The sequence below is a fragment of the Schistosoma haematobium genome, chromosome 1, assembly GCF_000699445.3.
Source record: "Schistosoma haematobium chromosome 1, whole genome shotgun sequence".
Lineage (NCBI taxonomy): Eukaryota > Metazoa > Platyhelminthes > Trematoda > Strigeidida > Schistosomatidae > Schistosoma > Schistosoma haematobium.
In genome coordinates, this window is record NC_067196.1 from 56,638,762 (window position 1) to 56,657,614 (window position 18,853).

The following is an 18,853-nucleotide window of genomic DNA, read 5'->3' on the forward strand; positions in this document are numbered from 1 at the left end:
GTTAACTGATCTTATTCAGATCACACAAATTAAAATCAAACAATTCTAAACTAACGATTTGGAATTTTGTTTGCATTTTCTTAAAAATTTACAGGAATATATATATGAAAGGAGAGCATATCTTAGATTTTTTGAACATGTTCCAAAAAGTCTTAGAAGAAGGGAAAGAAAGACTCTGAACAGTGCAATCACCAAACATCTCCTTGATACAGGACATCAGGTCGATACCTTACAATCCTTTAGGGTGGTTAGTAAGCAGCCAAACTCCAGTCTTCTGAAGTTTACTGAAGCCATCGCCATCAGGCGTCAAAAACCTAACCTATGTATTCAAAAGGAGACGGTGGTTAATCTTTCCTTGCCCTGGTGAAAAATATTCCTTCACTGCACCTTAAATTTTTTTTTCTTTTTTTCCTTTGCATTTATTACATCAGTGATGTTATTTTATTTTTTCAACTATCTTTCAAATTAGTAATCTTTCAACTGAACTCTACTCACTATTTTCCTATCAATGTTTATTCATTATGTAATCAATTGTTTCCAATCCACAATTAATGTGGTAGAATATCCTTTCACATTAGGTATATATTTACAATATTCAGTGAGCAATTTAAACCCATTATATAAGTATGATTTTTAAATATCACAGGTTGTAAGCAGCTGACGAGAACCTACGGAATATATTTCATCTAGATTCAAAAGATTATTAAAAATGAAATAATAGAAACATCTAGTTACACTTAAATAGATTTTAGAAAATTTCCAAATAAAAGTTCCATTATCAAATCAACTAGTAACAAAAATAGAAGAAATAAAAGTCAAACGTTTCTACATACCCTACTAAATTACTTTAAGTAAATCTATATTATATGACAAGTCGACTAAATCCAGAAAGTGTAGTACACCAAATCCTGATTGAATAATTCAATAGTATTTCATGCATACTTCAGTGAGAACAAGTACCATCAGTCTAGTTCACAGATAAAAATGATTTTAATTTAATAACATTTTCTTAATGATATTTCGTCAAAACACCTTTTTTGTTTTATTGTCATAGAAATAAACATTTGCAAATTCATTAAACAGTTGTAAATCAACTTTCTATGCTTTGAAATTGGATTGGCTGAAGTTAGACATTAACACCATTGGATGCCGACTCAGTGGTCTGGAGGCTAAGCGTTCGCACGCGAGACTGTAGGCCCTGTGTTCAAATCCCGCGAGCGGGATCGTGGATGCGCACTGCTGAAGAGTCTCACAATAGGACTAAATGGCCGTTCTGTGCTTCCAGGTTTTCAATGGTGGTCTAACATCAATCAGTTCATGATCTCAATCAAAAGCTTTCAAATTAGTTTAATTACCAATTGTCACGTTTGTAATTTTTTCATTAGAATAATTCGGGGTGTTTTTGTTTATGTAAAAAGTTTTCAGGTTCAAAATTCTTAATATTTTCAAGTCGCTTAACTCCTTACCAATGATCTATTCAGCAAGAGATCTAGGGTGACTGATCAATAATTAATTATTAATATCTAAAAATGTATTGCATACAAATGAAAAACGGCTTGTAAGTTGTGTAAGAGTAGTAACTAGCCGATAAATAAAAGTAGAATTAAATACCCAGGTATATGTTTGTAAGTTCTTTTTTAATTTTTTGTTCTATTTTTCGTAAAAATCAGTGTACTTTTGATAAATAATAGTTCTGTTCTACTGAATATTCAAGGTTAAGAGCGGAAGCGAAACAATAAATACAAATTTAAAATTAACTAATATAAAGTTCTAAATTCTTCAATATCGGTAATGATAAAGTGAATAATTAGTAATGGATCATCAGTAAACTGCCTTCAGTATCGAAGGCATAATTGAACACTGTCTGATTTTTCTTGAGCTGAACGCTACTGTTTGATTATAAATCTAATTAACTTATATAAATAAAGCATTTTGTAGTTATGAGATTGTTTTCTTGAAGAAAACCTATTGATGAGAAAACACATCCAGATAATAATTTCTAGTGTGTTTTTTATACTTAACAACATTAAACGGTGTAAATCAACTATCTATCTCAGTAAATAAAGTCAACTGACTCACACAAGCTCGAATCTGGCTATTCAGCCTGCCAATGTGTGTCATCGTGGTGTAAATTATGTCCGTGACCTAATAATAATGATTTACGACCATTTAACATCAATCAACTTATATTTTGTACATTTGGAAGAATTTTGTTTTCCTTTCTGTCTTCATTTCTACGGCTATTATGCAACTGTTAATTAATCACATCCTTGCTGGTAAAACTGTATTGTATTCTAATCATTTTTTAGACTAACTCCTTAATAAAATAAACAAAATACCAACGTTGAAATAATCACGATACCAATAGATAAGTAAATAGTGTGAAGAATTTCCAACATAAGACTATACATAGTTTATATAAGCATATTATACTTTAAACAAATAAATGTATTACTACGATTTATTGTTTAAAACAAAACGAGAAAGAAAGCAATAAATAGTTCTGACTCATAATGGAGACAAAATATTCACCTCAAAGAATTCATTCAATACTGCAGGATAGTTCACATATTTAATACCCATTGAGAGAAAACGGAAATATTTTGTTATTATTCACCTATGCGTTACGGCAGTTTGGATTTTAGAAGCTTATAGGATATCAAAAGCGTATAATCACTCTTGAAATAGGCAAATCACTTGTAACCATCGTAAACACATATGAAATTCACATGAAGATAAATATATATGTTTAAATTAAAAACTAATTCAAATACATGTATGCATAATATCTATCTTTACGTCATAATGTAGTGAACAGAACACGGGTGGAGACAATCGAATGTATTTAACACAAAATTTCAGAACTTGTTAATAAAATCTAACAATGATAAAGTAAATGTTTAATTTGTAAAATGTCCACCAATTGACTCATAATGACTCAGACTTCATTATTCTTGTATTTTCATACAAATTGCATTTTGTTTCCATTCTTTACTGTTCGATCCTCTTGTCTCTGCTTCCAGACCTTCTGTTTACGACTAACATCATATACTGCTTATGTCAATATAAATAGCACACACCACAATAATACTTAATAAGGTATTGTCTATTATAGTAAATTTTGTTCGTAATTTTTGTCAAAACAAGAAAAAAATAACTCAACATACGCACACGTAAAATTTTTTAGTTAATACTGTTACATAGAAATTATGAATGTACTTAGTTTCTGTCGCATCAGCGATCTATAAATTGACTACGTAAATTTTTAAATCTAACTAACAAATAGATCATAAAACATACAATTTCAGTCCATTTGAGTTTTATTAGAATTTTACCCATCTGTTGTTTGGTTGACAATAAAAAAAATCATAATCATGTATAATAAATAAGGATATAACATATAGTTATTTTTCGCCCACACACAATGTTCATAGACAGAATTTTCCCAGTCTAATTGATAATATATTAAATAAAAGATCAATTGAAATCCAGTTACTAACTAAATTTCACAATTAAACTAATTAATACAACCATAATTAAGTTAGTTCTAAAAAGAGAAAAAGTTGATATTGTTTTGAATGCTATCAGCACTGAATACATATGATTATAAAATTTTATTGGTATACACTATACTGAACATTATGCATTCAAGTGAGTAAATAGAGATTAAGATTTGGAATAAACAATTAGTTCTTTGCTTTACAGAAACGTCTGTAAGTCATAATTAGATAGCATTAGTTATTTCGGTCGACCATTTTTGTACCCTATATAATAAAATCACCTATACGCTTAATTGAGTTGAAAAGAAATATGAAGTCTAGAAATTTAAGAAAACTGCAAACTAATCAGTGCACAAGAGATCTGATTTCAAACGAGCATAGAAGTAGTTAGTTGGCATTATTGAGAATTGAATGTGGCACTAAATGATTGTTTATTAGGATAGTTTGCGGCCGGTAGATCTTGTACTCTGAACGTTCTATATAATAAATTTTCAGCTGTTTTTTTGCTTCAAGAGTTCTTCCACTTCTTAACTCTCAGCAAGTAACAGAAGGCAGATGTTTAAGGAGCTAAAAGTCATGGGTGGTATTATGTAGAGAAAATAAAAGCATTTAAAGGATTGAAGGCAATCTTAAGATCCTGTCAGTTTTGAGAAAGATGCTACATATAGCAAAATAATTTGTAATTATTTAGTTAGAATAAGGAAAACAAAATCGATCGTTGTCTGTCTTTTCCTTCAAAATTTACAAAGGTTATTGATTCTCCAAGATGTTTTTGGTATTCCTTCTAGCTTCTGGAGATATTCTGAAGGAGTTATCAAGAACTTGTAGCAATAAATATACAATTTAGTTTAGAAGTGGTAATTTTAAACTATCTTATTATAATTAGTGTACTGAATATTAGTTAGAAATGAACAATTAATTGCATGGTGAATGATACCAATTGTAATTGGCGGTCCGACGCAACATGTTGATAACAGAGTATTTGCTTTAAACATATATAACCATGTTATTAAGTGATTTAGAGGTAGTGGAGAAGGTTTGTAGCTCCTGTGAACGATTTTGTTAGTTTCATACTTTGAGCTGGATGGCGTATTGGCAAGTAGGCTAATAATATATATATATATATATATATATATATATATAATAAGAAAATGTAGTAATGCATTATAAAACATGATAGTTTTTCTCATCCTTAGTTATTTTCTTCAATCCAAGGAACATAATAATAGTTTTTGTCGAATTCATTTCTGAACTCCTCAGCAGTGTGTCGCTCAATTTCGTGGATTAGTTAAAGTTAGACATTAACACTGTTGGATGCCGGCTCAGTGGTCTAGTGGTTAAGTGCTCGTGCGCGAAACCAGTAGATCCTAGGTTCGAATCTCGCAGGGCGCGAGGTCGTGGATGCGTACTGCTGAGGAGTCCCACAATAGGACGAAACGGCCGTCCAGTGCTTCCAGGTTTTCGAGGGTGGTCTGGCTTCAACTGACTCATGATCTTAACCATTAATATATATATATATATATATATATATATATATATATATAAACACATAAATGTGTAAATGCACACATACACATGTACTCTTATCGAAGTATAAAGTTTTCATGACGAGATGTAATTTAGCCTTTTCATTTAATATCGAGCTTATGAACAGTCGACAGAATATTATAAGTCGACAAAAAATACATACGAAATATGAACGTACTCATAGAAACTAAAAGTGGAAATATTCACCTGAAATGAATATTTTTAGAAATATAGATATGAAGATAAAAAAACATTTAGAAGAAGAGAAAGAAATTCAAAAAGACTTTTAGGGATGAATTCAATGACTAGTAAAATAATATTAATTAATTAGATATAATTAAAATTATTGTTATCAATTTCTGAGATCACAAAGCTTCGATCACTTCATGTATTTCATCGAAAATTTACAGATATAAAATAGAATCTTCAGTAAATTTAAGCCTGAACTTTAGTGTGAATGCACACTCACAACACAATTTTGAATAGACGCTGAAATGTACTTTTTTGAAATGCAACTTTTTACAGACACGGACAAGAAAGAGTATGAATGTAATGGATGTCTTGACGTATTAAAAAATTTGTAAACATACGTTTTTAGATGTTCACCGAAATTGAATATCATAAAACTGTCCCAACTTTTAACAATTAGAAAGATTAAGAATTAATCAAATTTAAACATGGAATATAATAACATCATAAATTAGTGATTTTTCTCTTTTTCTCTGATATGTTTTAAATTACAATTCAGTTGTATAATAAATTAATGAATAAAGTTGAAAGTAAACGGAAACATCTTAGAATCCAAATTAATACATTTCAGTTTAGTATCTCAATATTGGACCGACTAGTCTATAGTAAACATACATAAAAATGGCATGTTTTTGAAACTAATAAATCGTAGACGCTTATTTACAAATCACAAACATTTGATTAAATTACGTAAGATAAATAGTTGACATTTAAATTCCTTATTGTATTTCATACATATATGTAGTTTCCGAAACAGTATTCGATACATTACATCCATTTGTAATCACAACAAGTAGATTCTTCGAAATGGTCAGTGTCAACCGTATTCGTATATATTGGAAATGAATCGTAGGAATAAAAACACTTAAGTAATAAATGGTAAATAACTTGAGTTTATAAATCCAACTAGCGAAAAACGTCCGGTTAAGTCGAATTATGTTTAAGCACATACGAACATAATATACAAGCATAAAGACAAATCTCATTAAAATTTTAAGAAAAGGCTCTTCAGTTCCTTTTCTGAATGACTTTCAAACAATGACGAAAGACTTGTCAGCCGCTAATCTATAAACCAAAGATTATTTTAGTTTGTTCCAAGTGCGTTTTGAACAGCACAAACAAGCAGCTAAATACCTTTACTTGTATATTTATAAAAATGTAACGTCCATTATCATCGAGAAATATAAACAAATGGAAAATTAAGAATACAGAACTGATTCTTCAAGTTGGTAATGTAGTGAACGAGAAAACAAGTGGGGACGATCGAATGTATTTTAACACAAAACTACAGAGCATCTAAGTAAAATCTGTGGACCATATAGTAAATACTTTATTTGCAAAATATCAATCAGTTGTCTCAAACTCGACAGTTCCTTTGCAAATATCAGTCAAACGTCTCAAACTTCACTGTTCCTGTATTTCCATACCAATTGCTTTTTGTTGCCGTTCTTTCCTCCTTGATCTTCTCGACCTTCTGCTGTTAGATATTCTAATCCTGACTATCATCATATACTACTCATGTCGATATAAGTGGCACACACCATAGTAGTATAGCTATATTAAACACTTGTCCGTTAAATCCGTTTGTCTAATTTATTTTACCAATACGTATGAATATGATCTAAAATATGTAGAATATGTTTTTGTTTTCAGAAGCCTAATAAATCACCTCAAATCCAATGTTTAGGTTAAACAACGAATCAATAAAAGCATTCATGAACTTTTAATCTACCCATGAGAAATATACTTTTACATCTATAAGATATTATGTAGCATCATGAAATGAATGCTTTTTAGTTTAGTCAAATAGTTCCAAGTATTTGAAGTTTATTTTTCTCTAATAAACTGTAGAGTTTTAAGATCTGATGTATTAGTCGAAAAGATGTTTTTTTTCAATTTCGCTTAGTATAAATATTTAAGCTGCTTTTATCATAAGATATGCAAATTAATAAGCGTTAAGTTTATCGAACAACTCTTATCTAACTGCAAAAAGCTTGGACCAAATTGCCGGGCGAAACGTAGGATTTACTTTAAATTCTTACGCTGAGATTTTATGAATATATTCTTCCTCTTTAATATTATCTAACTTATTTCGTTAACTTTTAAACCATCATTAAATTTCGCACAAATTGAATTTTAACATATTGCAAATTAATTTAAATAATACTTCCTAGTTAACTCGATGCTAGTGAGCCATTCAACTGCTATACACTACATGGTCCGATATCTATTCAGTTTCGTAGACGGATAATTATGTGAATGAATGATAACATCCTCACTATACTATGTGGAGCTTAATCATGTGTTACAGCACGAGGTCATAATGTTAAAAAGTCCTAAACTGACGTGATACACAAGTACGATTTTTCCCAATTCTCAAAGGTTACACAGTTGATATCAGTTCACGATAATAAAAAACTACCTACACATTTCACAATCTAAACAAAGCAACTTAAATTAGTTTCTCTTATTTCGTAATCATTACTAGGTAGCTTAATCACCAATATTTGTTTACAAACAAATTCCATTTTCAGTATATTTTTTCTCTTTCAGTAATCATATATTTTTCCTTATATTTTACCTACGTAATTTTAAATTAACACTCACCCATCTTACAATCAGACGTATTCTATTCGATATTATTTAATAATTATATGAAAGCGAATAACAGTAAAGTTCAACACATCACTAACAACAGTTTACAAAAAAGTTTAATTTTCAGTTCATTGTGTTCCGATTATTGGAATATTGTTAATACAATACAATATTTTACACAATGTATGTTGTATATGACAGTATGAAGTGAAAACTGGTCTATGCAAATGTGAAAAATATACCCAAATAATCTGTAAGACCAGGATTTCAGATGATAATAGATAATAAATGAATGTAAGATATGAATGTCTATATAGACATATATGTTTATGGACAGACTCAATATTAAGCCTAAGAATAAATGTTTTTTTTCAAGAACCAGTCGGTAAAAATACGTTTTTCGAAAATTATTAAAACTACCACCCAGTGTTTAGTTCATTTCAACCTGATCATCGAAAACTCTCAATTGAATTTGTTGATCCAATACTAATTAAATCGGTTAATAATAAGTATTTTACTTCTATCACTAAAAATGTTTTCCAACAAATTAACCAAGTGGTTTTCATCATGAACAGAAGCCAACTGAGAAACTAGTAAAAATCAATGAGTACAAGACATTTAATTCATCGTAACCTGAGTATTTTAAACACTGTTTTCCCTCGAATCTATATGAAATGAATATTATTAGTATTAGTCAATGAATAGACAATAATCGGTAGTACAACCTAATCAACCATATAATTCGGTTTTAATGTTATTTTCTTTGTGCACAAAAATTAAGTGACAAAGTGTTTTAATATTTTCAGAATTTCATTTATATCCATTTAAAATTCTCTAGACAACCTGTTCAAGAAGATTAGAAATGAATTAGGTAATACAATATCAAATTCGAGGTTCTATGATTTATACACAATGTGTTGTTAATACAAAACAATGATATTTTGCTAAGTTGAAAATTTTACCCAAAAGAATGAAATAAAACCTTTAGACAATACATACTATCATCTTTCATGTAAATCGATAAAATCTTGCAATGAACCTGTACAAGATTCATTTACTTTAGTTTAAATAACAAATAAACAACATAAGAGAAGTATCAAACTAGTATGAAACAGTTAAGTCGATTCTATTAGCTTTATTTCACCTTTTTAGTAGATGTAATTATCTGATGATGATAACCTTCATTAATGAAACATTTCCATACAAACACCTTTGATAGCTCTATTGTTAAGTATTAAGCGTGAAAGTCATAAATTTAACAATAATAAAAAATCAATTGGATTTAATTCAGTGAAAATATATAATTAAATAGATCTTATTCTCCTTGCTTAATGAATTTCATGTTATTATTCCTTTTCTATCTTTTTGCTTTATATAGGTGTTAATTGGGATATAACGTATCTATTAAATCGTCGTTATGATATAGCACGTGCTGATGAAGAATTCCCTATCAAAATTCAACCACCTTCAGGTGATCTTTTATATAGTGTACCAGCATTACGTTTATTTCCACAATCAAAATTACCAAATGAAACATTTTTTATTCATTTAATATTCAAACCAAATAAAACAGCTATTCAACATGGATTATATTTATTCAGTATACGTGATCCAGATAATGTATTAAGACTTGGATTAAAAATAGTTGAAGTTAGTTCATTTAAAAAATATTTGTCTTTGAACAGTTAAACGATTTATGTGCTGTTATATATATATATATATATATATATATAAACCTTATTGATGTAACCACTAACACGTTTATCAATCATTTACAAACAACTAACTCTGGTGATAAGTTACTGATCATTTAGTGTTAATGACCAGAAGATAAAAAACAGATTAACTATTCCTTCTCCATTTAGATTCGTAAAAAATACTCTACTATGTTAACTTTTAAATTTCAATACAAAGTATGAAATCAAATACTCTATATGAAAACATAATTATAGCAGTTAGTGGTAGCTCAAGAAAGAAAATTCAATTTCCTGGATCATTCGTACTAGATTTTTTTGTGAAAAGCATTTTTAGAGTTTGAACTGAAAAATATAGCATAAGCCAATTGGTATTGGACAGCCTATCTTTTTATTATTGTTAAGTATTGTATTCCTCCGTTGCCGATATTAAAGACTGTAATTGATCGATCTCTATTGGTATATGAACACCCTGAGTGGATTCCTTTAATACTATCATCTAGTAATATGTTTTATATTGAATTTGGATAGTAGCCAGGCGTGAAGTTCAAAACGCGTGTTTTGTCCTATTTGGAACTCGTCAGCAGGATGCACCTGCTTCTTAGTGTTGATATACATACAATAATTAGAGCCCAGTACATTAAGCCTCAAGCCCAATAGCATTATAAATTGAGAATTTTACTTATTTATATTTATTTACCTATTTTCAAGTAAATATTTAAAACCAGAATCTCGATTGGATCCAGTAAAATGGAATATTTGCAACTATAGATGTTATAGTTACCATTACTCAGCACAACTTTAAAATGTCAATATACCAAAATGTATTAAATTGTTACTGAAAAATAAATATCATGCTCTTTAGTTGGTCTTATAATAATTATCTCTTGAAAACACCAAATTTATTTGAGTCATGTCGCTTATTATGTTTCTGAATCCCAACCATAGAAATCTTCGTGTCTAGACACCAGTTAATAAGCATGCAATATGTAATAACATTGACAAATTTGGAAAATGTTTTCATAGTGTTATTTCATTTAACTACAAAAAGGCATAAGATGAGTAATTATTTAACAATAAGAAATCTTTATGGCTTCAAATAGATTACTTTAAATTTGTTAAAATCCTCCTCCTATGATTCATAACAGAAAACATAATTTTAAATGGATTTTCCACAATTCTGTTCATTTAATGACTAGTTATTTGATGATCATAAAAAATTCTTTCAAAACAGGTATATTTCAAATTCACTTGGTGTTGTTTTTTTACCTGGATCTTCCCATTGTTGTTTAGGACTGCAATTTATCAGTCTCTTATTGGTATATGTTCATTCTGTAAGGATTGCCTCGATATCGCCTTAATTCACAAGCATTTTAAGTAAAGATGGATGATGGCTAACAATGGAATCCAGGACGCTCGTTTCGTCCTATTTGAGACTCATTAGCTAGATTTACCTGCATCCCAGAGTCGATGTTCATCTTTGTTTTTAAAGCTTATGACTTAAGGGAATATCGAGGCAATACGCACAATATGCACATATGCCAATATGAAACTGAACAATTGCAGTCCTAAACAACAATGGGAAGATACAAGCAAACAACATTAAATGAATTTAAACTTCACCCCATTGCACAAGCAGGGGGCTATCAGGACTAATTAGCTAATTGGATAATGCGATGGCGTTTGAAGCGAACAGTACTGGGTTCGAGTTTCCGAGTGAACATCAACTCTGAAATTCATGTACGTCTAGCTTACAAGTCCTAATTAGGGCAAAACGCACATCCTGGATTCCACTGCTAGCCACCATCCATCTTTGCTTATAAGTGTATTTCAGTATATTTCAAATAATTATAAAATGACTGAGCCTTTTAACAGCTTTCAATAATGAACAATTTGAATCTCATCCCACTTGAGGGTTAGTGATTTGTACCACTAAGGAGTTTCGAATTAAAACAAGATAGATGTTCAATACCAAACGAGTTTTTTCTAAAGTTCTCTAGATGAAATGAGTTTATAGTAAAATATCAGCTTCGAATTGTATAAAATCTACATAAAATCATCTTAGCAAATAAATGGACAGGAAGAAGTTATCTTTGAAGTTGGAAACGAATAGAAATTATTGGTAATTAACTTTCTGAAAAAATAAAACAAAATTAATTTAAATTGTTTCATCAAGTATCTATGTTAAATGATAATACAACTGGTCTACAAAATTTAAGTCTTTACGTCTCATCCTATCATAATCTGGCTAGTCTCTCACAATTGATTGATCACTGCGTGGTGATCAATGTAATGCTTGTCTAGTCCTTATTAGTGCAGATCGAATGCTATCGATCAGGTTGCAATGTGGCCACCAGTCTAGGTGACTCGACACTGCGGGCACTATGTATTGAGATTTAGATGGTGGTTGGAGGTAGTCAACAGGGTTTCCTGTTGACTACCTCCAACCACCATTTAAATCTGGCTAGTCTCTATTGATTATTTAATACAACTCACGAACTGTGTGTAAAAAGAATGTGATGAGATTTCATTCAACGGGGATATCTTCATGTTAGTACAAAATGGGACTTTGAGGAAAGTGTCACCTATTCAAAGTTAATTTCTGTTTCAATTTATTCTATGTTACTACAAAAGATAGTCTTACACCCTTGAATGTCAGTCAATAGATTTTTTCGAAACTTAATTTAATACTAGATAAAAACTTTTGGTGTAAAATGAATAATCGAAATACAACTGTAACAAAACAACTGAAAATATCTAAACATTATTTCTGAAATACTTTTTTTGAAATTAAATCCAACATTCATAATTATTGCACATAACAATTATGAATCGCATTTCACATTGAGTTGGCATGTAAACATTTTCTTATCTAAAAACAAGGACTTATAAACTAGCTATGAGATCTAACACACAAGTTTGATACTGATCAGATCTCCTTAACTTATTGGACAAAAATCTATGATAATTTAAGGTTCTTATTAAAATTGACTGGATTTAAACGGATTAGTGATGTTCTTTGGGCTACTATCAAGTTACGATAACCATTAAGGGATGTCAGTAGGTAATATACATTATTTTAATTGTAAGCTTTGAGTGTTACCAATGTTTGTATTAGCAATGATTGTAAAAATCTGGTTAAAATCTTATGGTTCATATGTTAAACATAAATCAATTCTTTAAATGTTGTTTTACTTAAACCAAGAAACTTAACTCAAGTTTGTTACAATTTATCAAAGCTATAAACCCATTAAGAATGAAACAGTAACTTGATTCCTTCATTCAGATAAACATGAGATATAAAGTATGTTTTTGATGAAATTATTAAAAAGTTGTTTTAAGAAGGCCATTTTGATTTTATTTCTTAAAAGTGTTGTCAAAATAACAGAAAGAAAGAAAATGGTTTCATTTTAGGACAAATTCCATTTTTTCAAACTATTCTACAAACTGATATAACATGAAATGAAACTTATGTAGCCGTGTTTAAACAAATACAATAAAATCTTGAAGAAAAATTGCCCTTAAAAGCATTAAACTGTTATTCTTAGTTAAAAGGAACCGACAATACACTGAAATCAAAATATAAATAAGTAAAAACTTGAATGTTATGTAAGTTATTTATAATTGATATTTCATATGTTGATTGCACAAAACTATAAGAAACCAGTTGGTCTTACTCCAACTAATTTGATTACAACTGGTCATCTCAATACTTCTCCCAGGAAACATTCCACTTTTTTGAAGTTATAGAAATATATGGAAATGTTTTTACAGCGATTGAAAGCCATTTTCTGCTAAAGTATTTATTTAACTAAATAGTGTTCGTGTGCTTTTTTGATATTTAACTTCCAAATGGATTTAAATGTATACTAGCCAAATGTTTTGTCTGTGACGGCAGCAATGGCAAACATAAGCTAACTACAAAGTGGTGACTTTGGATCAATATTTTACTTTATCACGAACTAAATGACGCCAAAAAACTGAATAAGTTGACACTGACTGGAAGTGAGTCCTAATATAGTTGTATGGTACCTAAGAATCTCAAGTAAAAAACTATATGGGGTTATGAGTGCATCATGTTGAATAGTTTCAAGAGTAGATTTCTCGTGTTGAAATCAGCTTTTCTGTAAATTTACCTTTACTAAGACTTTAATCACAAATGTCTTATTCATTAAACGACATGGATGTAGAAGTGAAGTGCATCAGCAACGGAACCTTGATAAATAAGCAGATTGAAAAAAAAGCTGTTATATGTTTCAGTCTACATGATCCAGTGCAAATAAGTTGTACGGTACCACATATCAAACTTGGGCTGTTACGTGGGAAGTGAGAGTACGCTGTCCAGAACGGACCTACAATAATTGCGAAAGTTGAATAAGATCAAAGATATTTGTGGTTATTGTCTTCAATAGACCATGCTTCTTTCTAACACATTTCATAACATTAATTATTACGGAACAACTATATAATGAAGACTTGGGAAGATAAAATCAATCATATCATGCAAACGTACACACTGCATTTGTAAAATATGAAAACGATACATTAAATATACCATTTACTCTTCTTCCTTGAGTTATCCTTTACAAGCTTTCATTCCTGCTGCCACTCTGATTACCCTTGTATTCCTCTTCTGCCAGTAAGAATTCCACTTTCAATTCCTGCTACATACTACATAGATCTGTCAGTATAAATGACACAAATCACACTGCTACATGTTAAGTCATAGACACTGACTGACTGATGTACACATATAAAAGCACATAAAAACACAGATATGAATTAAAGTGTCTGTAATGAAAGCAGAGACACTCAAAAGTTATTACCAGGACAATTCACTTCAGGAGGTTGAAAATTCCACTCTTTATTATTTCAGCAAATTTAACATCATTGAATGTCAGTCCACACTAATAAGGATGTGACCAAAAGTGTGTGGTTAAAAAGGACTCATATTAATAAAGATGACAATTGATAGGGGGAAATATTTTCGATGGTGTGAAATATGTTGGATTTATCCTATTTCAGAATACCTTAGCATAATTAACAATGTGGTGGACGAGTGACATTTAGGCCCTAGCCAACTTATTGGTGCCACTTATCCAAGTATATGGAAATTTACTGATACCATGAAAATGGAACAGAGCGTAATATTTCATTGAAAATCGAACAATCTCTCGCAGGAATCCAGCAATAGCACTTAAAAAGTATAAGGAGCTAACAGTATGTACCGAGCTAATCGTAGATTACGGATGTTGATCGACACTAAATCATCTTCGTGGAAAAGTAGATAATTTAAATGTTTGTATATAATAATCTTGAACTGTGTTACGTAAATTTCATAACGTGTGTAATTTTTACATCTGTATTAAGTTGATGTAACCTCTTTTTGATGTATTATATTCAGTCAGTTAATATATTGTAGGGATTATTTTATTGTAGTATTTAAATCGCCTTATCGGGCTGAAGAGATATCACCGTGTCAGAGTCGTGGTTCGAATTTTAAATGTTTCTATCGCTTACTTACGCCTATTACCCCTCTTAATCTGTCAAAAAATATAAATAGTGCATAAGTTCGATGATCGAAATAAGATTGCGTTATGACTGAGAAGTAAAAAGAAATCCAAATGCGAGAAAGATAATCATCCATATAATGTGTATGGGAAAGATGAAGAACAAATTAAAAACATGAAAGTTATAGTAATTAATGACTAGAAGCGAGAAACATTAAGATAAAGTGTCAGTAACCTCTTGACTGTGTGTGAAAAATTAGATATTAGAACATGACTCGAATATGATGACGGAGCTTTTGAACAAACAGCTCAGATTTGAAATGATGAACTGATACCGCCTCTACAGAGAAACTATCTATAAGATATTGTTGCAATGTATTTGAATTCGTAATTCAAGCTCATTTCAAAGACTGTTTAAACGTTCCCACCTGTCAAACGTGGATCTGTGTATGGTTTTGACTGGAATAAATGATAATCTGACTTGTATGCATATTGAAAATTCTTATGTTAACAAAAATAATTGGATATCAGACACCTAATATGTTCCACCCATTCATCTAATTAATATTATGATCACAGACCTCAACAATCGATAGAATAAAAGTTCATCAAGTTTCGCTAAAGAGCACAAAGGATAATGTTTTCTGGAATACATTTGGTGAAGAATGCCGAGCATGACTTTAGTTTTTTTTTAAAAAGGCATGTATTTTTAATATTTGAAACTTATTTGAAATAAAATTAACCAAACACCGCTCAGGCATTTTCGAAAAATCCCTATAAATAGACTACAATATTATAGTATCTGCTAAAAGTAGACTCTTCATTAGAAAACCACTATTTTGATTGGTCGTAAGGAAGAGGTACAGAAGCCGAATCAAACATATTTTACACCTTTAAAAGTGTTATTCGTCTTTTCAATTCTCATTCTTAATAATGTGAGTCTTTTTGATAGTCACCCTTATTATTGTGCACCCTTTTAAAAACGTACCTTGAAATTACACTAACAATGCAATTTTGACTACATCTTAGCAAATTTACCTGTTCAATTACACTTTATTTAAAAAAATACCATGTCAAATTACTCAAACAATTAATAATATATCAAACCATTTCTATTCATAAATATTTTATTCTTAGCTTACACAGTTTCACTTTTTTTGTTATTGTTTTATTATTACCAAAGAAAGAATGTAAGAATAAAGTAATGGTCTCATTCATCTACTTTCATCTTGAGAAATTTTTTAAAAGTATATTTTGAAACTCAATCTAAGAAGTGAACTCACTCTCTCTTTCAGGCATCCCTGAATAAAGAAAGAACAAAATCGTAGTCAAGTTGAGGGACTAAATATCATATGAAAATGATCAATTTCCTGCAAGAAATTCAGACAAAATTGGGCAGAAACTTTAAAAAGACATTTAAAAAAAGCCTTGTCAAAGAATAATTATTTGAAGATATTCTAGAAAACCCTGAAAAACTTATTTTTAATTTGTCAAGGATTAGCTTGATTCGAATTGAAACTGAGGTAGTTTAACTAGGATCCTAATTTTATATTCTAAGAGAACACACTAACATAACTGATACAGAAACTGAGTTTGAAAACTTGTATCAACATCCGCTACCATATTTGTTTTTTCGTTACTCATTTTCATAAATGAAAAACGTTATATGAAATCTCAAATATCCGTTGGTAATAATCTTCGCTGTAACTTTATCAAACAAAATAAAACAATGTTCTTATTTACATGTTTTCAGATGTTTCTATTAAAATATCTATTTGTACTGGGGGAAGAAATCATCTTTGAACACAAAGAAGTGTCTTATAGCTTTTATGTAAAATCTAGTTTTATTAACTATTATCTGAAATTAATTCAAATGACCATATACGAAAAGCTAAGTTTACGTTGAGTGTAAATTATTTATTTATTTGAACACAAATATTTATACAAAGGAGCACCGAATACATATGCGCCATACAAATCACTTGATTTGTGTTTGAGCTATAATACTTCTCGGGTGCCCAGATCGATGCAGGTGATTTTTTTAAGAGGCCATGCCTGAAGCCTTCGGCCTAAAGGTCTGATCCACAAGGCAGTGGAGAAACGTCAGGAGATGCAGTCCCATGGTAGGTGGTGACCAACAATTGGTTCATACGCCATTTGTTCATTCAGGATATTGGAGACATGTGCACCATTGTTTTGGAGTCAGGGTTTTCCAACTCCCCTAGGTAGACTCTCCGTATCCATCAACCCGGTTAAAGAGCCGGATATTCGCTTTTCTTCCTCCCAATGTCGTAAACAAATCCGCACCACGAGAAGGCAGTGAGTAGAACTTCCCTGGCATTGGCTGTATACATGTGGTCATGTGAGAGCGTTTCCAGAGGAAGAGCTGACTCCTCCCACCCTCAGCCGTACCAGGGCATTTATAGAATGAATGAAATTAAAAATTGGATAAACTTACATTTGATATCATTTTTATTTCACAGATTTTCATCATGTGCTTTTAATATATGCTTTCTTTTGAATGCAATTATAGTTGTGTATTTTAATTCCTGGTTATAAATATTCTGTTCTTATATTTGATTTAGGTGACAAAAAGGTCTTTATTTTTTTTGTCAAAAAAAGGATAATTTAAGAAATGAAACAAGTTTTCTGGTTGCCCTCCCTATTCTTATTAAATAAATGTTCAAATATAAGCAAATGATATCCTGTCAAATTTAGCATACCTTACATAAAATTTGTCAAAACTAGTTCAATCGGAAATAAAGTTTATTTGTAAAAATGTATTTGAAACAAAATAGTAACCATGTATGTTATATCACTTTACAATTTATTTAGTAACAAAACTGAAAAAAAAAATCATACTATCTTGTGAATCAAAATGACAATCAGTTAACCCTTTTAAACTTGGTTTATGAGTACACGTATTGGTTACTAACTGTAAGCAATAAATCACATAATACAATGTAACGAATATTTTAATTGGTCGTTTGAATCTTACTGATGATGTTTAGATCTGTAATTGATCAGGATCTTTTTTAGCATATATGCATCTTGTGCAAATTGTCTTCATATTGTCAGTAAATCACAAGCATTTTAAGCAGAGATGGATGGTGACTATCAGTTGAATCCAAGAATTAAAATTAAAATTCACCCAACTGTACAAACCAGTAGCTATCTGAACTCAGTAGCTATGTAGATAATGCGATGGCCTTTGAATTGAATCACACTGAGTTTGAGTCTCAAAGTGAATATTAACTCTGAAATGCAGGTAAATCCAGGTGACGAGTCCCAAATAAGATGAAACGTGAGTATGGAATTCTACTGATAGCTACGATCCATCAATGCTTAAAATGAATTTAACCAATAATTTCAGATTATGGTTGACATAATTATTACAAATTTGAAACCAATCAAGAATTTCATCCACTCATATTATGAATATAATCTATCATGTTCGACAAAGTATTTTTGCATTTGCTTATTACTCATACCCTATTTCTCTCATCAGTTTATCAACAGAGATAAACAAATCGACTGACCAATAGAATTTGTTTTCAATGTTTAAGATCATGAGTTAGTGGAAGCTGGTCACTACTTCTCACTAGAACTCCAGGATATACCACTTGAAGCTAGTCACTAGTGAGCATATGTTGATTAATATCATATGGGTTTTGTGGATATTATAGTTTCAATGCTTAAGATCATGAGTCAGTTGAAGCTAGGCCACCATGGAATACTTGGAAGCACTGGACCGCCGTTTCAACCTATTGTGGGACTC

At 30.4% G+C, this 18,853-nt stretch overlaps 1 protein-coding gene across 1 annotated transcript in view; it reads left to right on the forward strand.

Moving 5' to 3' along the window:
- The window catches only part of MS3_00001676 (uncharacterized protein), a 92,461-nt gene that overhangs the window by 7,708 nt on the left and 65,900 nt on the right, over positions 1 to 18,853 (forward strand). Inside the window, exon 2 of the mRNA XM_051209146.1 lies at positions 9,250 to 9,521. Within this exon, the coding sequence (XP_051074577.1) occupies positions 9,250 to 9,521 (272 nt within the window). The remainder of the gene's footprint in view (positions 1 to 9,249; positions 9,522 to 18,853) is intronic.